The sequence below is a fragment of the Colobus angolensis genome, unplaced genomic scaffold (assembly GCF_000951035.1).
Source record: "Colobus angolensis palliatus isolate OR3802 unplaced genomic scaffold, Cang.pa_1.0 Scaffold254, whole genome shotgun sequence".
Taxonomy (NCBI): Eukaryota; Metazoa; Chordata; class Mammalia; order Primates; family Cercopithecidae; genus Colobus; species Colobus angolensis.
In genome coordinates this window covers 1718911-1725015 of record NW_012115755.1, presented here as the reverse complement: position 1 = coordinate 1725015, position 6105 = coordinate 1718911, and the positions used below count along the sequence as shown (strand labels likewise).

The window sequence follows — 6105 nt, the reverse complement described above, 5'->3', positions numbered from 1 at the left end:
TGGTCTCGATCTCCTGACCTCGTGATCCGCCCGTCTCGGCCTCCCAAAGTGCTGGGATTACAGGCTTGAGCCACCGCGCCCGGCCTACTTATTTATCTTAAAGAAGAGTTCTGGTTACTCATACTTGCATAGCATAAGTTCTTCAGGGATAATCCAAGGGATAGAGGGGATTTTTGCTGAAGTGGCAGAACCCACAGGATATTTTTTAATACTATGTAACAAATCCTGGGAGTGGAGTATGTAAGTTGCTTTGCATATTATTGGAAAACAACCCCTCCACCCCCACCACTCCCAATCCAATTACATGCTCAAAATAATGTCCATTTATTCTCCAATGAGTGCTGTCAGGGTTCATCCCCTATGCCATAGAGGCAGAGTCCTGAGCTACCCTGCTGAGGGTCTGAACAGCCCTCATTGTCACCAGTTTTCTATTTTGTCTTTGTGTGAGTGCTTCCAAGAATGGCCCAGGCCTGGACTCCTTGCTGGGACCTGGCAGTGCAGGTGATGCCTTATATTTGTTGGGCTGGCTTTTTATTTCCTCCTTGTGGAAAATGAGAACCATTTTCCAACACATCCTACTGTGTATTGTTGCCATGGGAGATGAACAATCCCAGGGAAATGGCTTTGCTAAGGGACAGGAACTGGCTACAGTTCAGCATACATTTCAGCTGCTTAAATACTGACTCTGTGTGTGCATGTGCAAACTAAACTATAGGGCTTAAGATATAGTTCTTGCTCTCAAAGACATTAAACTATAGTTTTTCTTTCTTTTCTTTTCTTTTCTTTTTTTTTTGAGATAGAGTCTCACTCTTGTCACCCAGGCTGGAGAGCAATGGTGCGATCTCGGCTCACTGCAACCTCCGCCTCCCAGGTTCAAAAATTCTCCTGCCTCAGCCTCCCAAGTAGTTAGAACTACAGGCGTGCACCACCACGCCAAGCTAATTTTTGTATGTTTATTAGAGACGGGGTTTTACCATGTTGGCCAGGCTGATCTCGAACTCCTGATCTCATGTGATCTGCCCACCTTGGCCTCCCAAAGTGCTGGGATTACTGGTGTGAGCCACCACACCCGGCCTCAGACTCTAGTTTTTCTAACTCTAGTATGTCTAATCTAGTGATAGACATAAAAGTATCTACTGAGTATGTAATATCAGAGAGTATGTTTTAACTGCTATAACAGAGATAATGATTAGGCTGGGCACAGTGGCTCATACCTGTAATCCCAGCACTTTGGAAGGCTGAGGTGCTTGACCCCAGGAGTTCAAGACCATGATGGGCAATGTGGCAAGACCCTATCTCTACAAAATTAAAAAAATTAGCTGGGTATGGTGGTGTGTGCCTTTGGTCCCAGCTACTCAGGAGGCTGAGGTGAGAGGATCGCTTGAGACTGCAGTGAGCTGTTGTACCACTGCACTACTGCCTGGGTGACACAGCAAGATTCTGTCTCCGGAAAAAAAAAAAAAAAAAAAAAGAAAACACAAGTCACAGTTGGGGGGAAATCTCTGGAAATCATATCTATAATAAAAGACTTGTACCCAGAACACACAGACAACTCTTACAACTCAGTAGAAGACAAACAGCCCAATTACAAAATAGGCAAATGATGTCAATAGATATTTCACCAAAGATCTACAAATGGGTAGTTAGCCCATGAAAAGGTGCTCAGTATTATCAGTCTTTAGGAAACCACAATGAGATATCACTACATGCCCACTAGAATGCCTATAATCAAAAAAGACAATTGTCAAGGTTATAGAAAAAGCAAAACCCTCATACATAGAAGGCAGAAATATAAAAGGTGAAGCCATTTTGGAAAACAGTTTGGCAGTTCTTCAAAATGTTAGAGTTACAATATGACCCAGCAATTCCATTCTTAGGGATATACTCAAGAAATGAAATGTATGTTCACACAAAAACTTGGGCATGAATGTTCGCAGCAGCATTATTCACAAAAACTCCAAACTGGAAACAATCCAAATGTCTAGAAATAATGAACAGATTAATAGAATGTGTTATATTCATTCAATGGAATTCTATTTAGCAATAAAAATGAAGTACTAATACACACCATGACTTGGCTGAACTTCAAAAACATGCTGAGAGAAGCCAAACTCAAAAGACTACCCAAGACAGAAAACAGATCACTGGTTGCCTAGGGCAGGAGGTGGGAGTGGGGATTTAATATAAACGAGCTCACAAGGAACTAATTGGGGTGATGGAAATGTTCGAAAACTGGACTGTGGTAATGGCTATACAACTGTACATTGGCTAACAATCATTGGCGATATGCTTACAATGGGTGACTTGTATGGTATATAAACTGTAACTCAATGAAGGTGCTAAGAGAAGAAAAAGGGTGAGTAGAACTTAATGTTGCAGGTGTCTACCTAGATTTCATATAAATGTGCGAGAAGTGAGGAGAACAGGGAAATGAAATGGGTCGTAACAGTGCCATTGTACACTCACACACACATAGCAGACATTTTTTAGAGCACAGTGGTTTTCTGCTTCAAGATCCAGGGCAAAGGTCACCTTCTTTTTGTGCACCTCCAACTCTTAAAACATTCCTCAGCACTGCATCCTTTACATTACACTGGAACTGTTTTAGTGTCTGCTTCCTGGACTAGACTGCAAGACTCTCCAGGGAAAGGGCAGTATCTTCCTCTGATACTCCAGCTCTGAAGCCCAACCAATTCTGGGTCGAAAGCAGACATCTATCTGTGAATGTTTGTCAAATTAATGAAAGGAAAATGGAGGTAGGGTGAGGAAACTACCAAACAAGTTTGAAAGTAGGAGAGCCGGGTGTGGTGGCTCATGCCTGTAATCCCAGCACTTTGAGAAGTCAAGGAGGGCAGATCACTTGAGGTCAAGAGTTCGAGAACAGCCTGGCCAACATGGTCAAACCCCATCTCTACTAAAAATACAAAAATCAGCTGAGCATGATGGTGGCCACCTGTAATCCCAGCTACTCCGGGGGCTGGGGCAGTATAGAACTGCTTGAACCTGGGAGGCAGAGGTTGCGGTGGGATTATGCCACTGCACTCCAACCTGGGTGACAAGAGTGAGACTCTCTCAAAAAAAAAAGAAAAAAAAAAGGAGAGAGGGCCCCAGAAATGGTATATGTGTGTGTGTATATTTATATATACACATATATGTAAACATACACATACATATACACACACACACACATACCATTTCTAGGGCCCTGCCTCCTTTCTTTTTAATATATATATATATAAACTTAGGAGACAGGCTAGACTTGTTTTTAAATTGGAGAATTATATACCAGGGTATAGGTCTGTGTACTACCCCTAATTTAAACATATCTTCCTTAGATATAGTCAAAATTTCAATTTTATCCAGGGCAGTCAGTTCACAAATAGCATATTAAACTTTCCATGACAAGTCTGCTCAGCAAGCAAACAAATCACTGGAGAAATCTGATTTTCCTACAGATACCTGACAGGGTTAGCAGAGAAGCCCAGATAGAGTTCTTGTACATTTGGGTTAGCATTAAGCAGCTGGCTCCGTAAAGGACAGTGAAGGGAGTCACACAAGAAGGTCAGAACAGCTCTTTCCCATCCTTCTCTTTCTTTCATCCCATCTTACCCAGTCTCAGGTCAAGTGCGCAGCAAGCTGGGACGCTTCGGCCCAGAAGGGAACCCTGACGTGGCTTTGCTTATACTGTTCTCAGCAACTTTGGGTCAAGTGTAGGACACAAAGAAGCTGGAGTCAAAGCGAACCCAGACCAGTTTCTCAGGCTCCTTGTCCCCACCTTAGAATAAGGGACCCAGCAAGTAGAAGCCAGAGAGCTAAAAACGGGTAAGCCAGAGCTCAGTCATCAAGACCAGGAGGAACCCGGGGGTAAGGAGAAGGCCTTCCAGAGCCCTCGGAAGTGTGGGGCCCGAGAGAAGGGAGGCAAGAGGCTCTACGAGGAAATCTGGAGATTGGGACGATGAGGAGTCAAGGAGTGGTGAGGGGCACTCGGCTTGAATTACGGGGATGGCAAGGACTGTGGGTCTCCGATAAGTATAGGGATGAGAATCTTCGAATTTGGGAAAAACTGCGCTGTGGTGACTGATGAAGGAGGAGGGGAAAAACTCAGGGCCTGAGCGTGGGCGGCCGTGATCACCCTCAGCGCGCTGGGTGCCCGATTCTTGGGGTGCCCGCGCCTGAATGGGGAGCACAGGTCTGGGGGTCCCGGAGCGCAGCACGCAAGGAGGCGGGCCAGGGGGTGTGACCGTAGGCGCTTCCGCAGCTCCCCGTGAGCCGCGCAGGCGGGTGAGGGGCTTCCTGCCTCCAAAGCCCCCGACTCACCTTCCTCCCTACCCACCGGCTGGGCACCGGACACGGCTTCCCACAGGCGGCGCGCCCTCTCGCGGTCAAAGCGCACCCCATCCGGCTCCTGGCCCTCCAGCTCCTCCGAGCTGTTGTAACGCCCGGCCCCTCCGCCGTCTGCGGCCTCCACTGTGGCCGGGGCGGGATACGCCATCTTCCTCGAAAACCCTCGCCGGTGCCGAGCCGCTCAGGCGCCTAAGTATCGCGAGATTGGGGGAGTGGTACTTGGTCCGGCCAACAAATCTCGCGAGGTTTGGGCGCTGCCCTGCGGTACCTGGCGCTTATTTTGCTTTGCTACATCTGGTACCCCAGAGCGTGTGGTGTGGGTTCGGAAACGGGTTGCTGATTCCGCAGCAGTGACACCCCCTCCCGGAGGGGCTAGTGCGGTTTTGACTGAGGGCTCTCACCTTGCTCACGGTCAGCCCTTGATACTTTTCATTTCGTTCTCAAGGTCCCGTTATGTGGGAGTGTTTTCGCCATTTCATTTACAGGGAAACTGAGACCCAGAACCTAGAAATGGTTAACTCAACAGTTCGCTGCTAGTAAGTAGTAGTACAGCTGAGGTTCCGTATTACTAATAATAGATACTACTTGTTGAGTTCCAAGTGCCAGCTCCCAGCTCTGATCTTCCCTGAGACTCCGGACCTGTACACATCCAGTTGCCTCTTCCACAGTTCACTCGAATGGCTAATAGGCTTCTCCAATGTAGCTGTCTGACCCCACATTTTATCTTCCAATCCCAGAGTTGCTCCTTCCCGTGTCTTTGGGAGCCATCATCTCTTGCCTAGGTTATTGTAGTAGCCACCTCATTGGTATTCCCAGTACAGCAGTCCCAGGGATCCTCTTATGACAAGTCACATCATGACACTTAGGTTCTCAAATCCTCCAACAGCTTCCCATCTCACTGTTAGTAAAAGCCAAAGTCCTTACTTTGACCAACAAGGCCCTGTACAATCTGACTTCACTTAACCTCCCTGATCCTGATGTGTCACTCAGTCCCCAACTCCTTAATTCCTGTCCCGGTTACACAGGCCTCCTGGGGTGCATTTCTCCCATATATCTTCATGGCTCAGTCTCCCACTTCCTTCTCTGGCTACTGTATCTCAAATGCCTTCTCTGGCTATCTCATCTAAAATGTTACTTTTCCACACACACTTCATGTCCTCCTTTCCTGCTGTATTTCGTATATATTTTACTTTTTATCTTGTTTATTGTCTGTTTACCTACTAGAAGGCAAGCCCCAGGAAGGCGGGGATTTTTGTCTATTTTCATTTCTTTTTCTTTCTTTCTTTTTTTTTTTTGAGACGGAGTTTTGCTCTGTCGCCACGTTGGAGTGCAGTGACGCGATCTCGGCTCACTGCAACTTCCGCCTCCCAGGTTCAAGCAATTCTCCTGCTTCAGCCTCCCGAGTAGCTGGGATTACAGGCACATGCCACCGCATCCACCTAATTTTTGTATTTTTGGTAAAGACGGGGTTTCACTATGTTAGCTAGGCTGATCTCGAACTCCTGACCTCGTAATCGTCCCACCTCAGCCTCCCGAAGTGCTGGGATTACAGGCACATGTCACCGCGCCCAGCCTTTTGTCTCTTTTCATTGCACCTGAATCTCCAGCACTTTGAAATAGAACCTGGACCCTCCTAGGTACATACAAAATATTTGTTTAATGAATGAAGTTTTTAATATTACTAGCTTATTTCAACCTCATTTGTTCAAATACGGAGAATTTACTATGAGCTAGATGATATTTTGAGCATGGAAATATAGT

The 6105-nt window shown here is 46.5% G+C and overlaps 2 protein-coding genes across 4 annotated transcripts in view; one reads left to right on the top strand and one right to left on the bottom strand.

The window, feature by feature from the left end:
* ZNF346 (zinc finger protein 346) overlaps window positions 1-4550 on the bottom strand; it is a 57912-nt gene extending 53362 nt beyond the window's left edge. For 2 of the 3 annotated variants that reach the window (XM_011946850.1, XM_011946852.1), the window contains exon 1: window positions 4318-4550. In XM_011946850.1, the coding sequence (XP_011802240.1) occupies window positions 4318-4492 (175 nt within the window). In that variant the 5' untranslated portion in view covers window positions 4493-4550. The remainder of the gene's footprint in view (window positions 1-4317) is intronic. The other variant, XM_011946853.1, reaches the window with a different exon arrangement.
* A 30-nt stretch (window positions 4551-4580) lies between these two features.
* UIMC1 (ubiquitin interaction motif containing 1) overlaps window positions 4581-6105 on the top strand; it is a 128047-nt gene continuing 126522 nt past the window's right edge. Inside the window, exon 1 of the mRNA XM_011946857.1 lies at window positions 4581-4755. The gene's annotated coding sequence lies outside the window, so the exon portion shown is untranslated. The remainder of the gene's footprint in view (window positions 4756-6105) is intronic.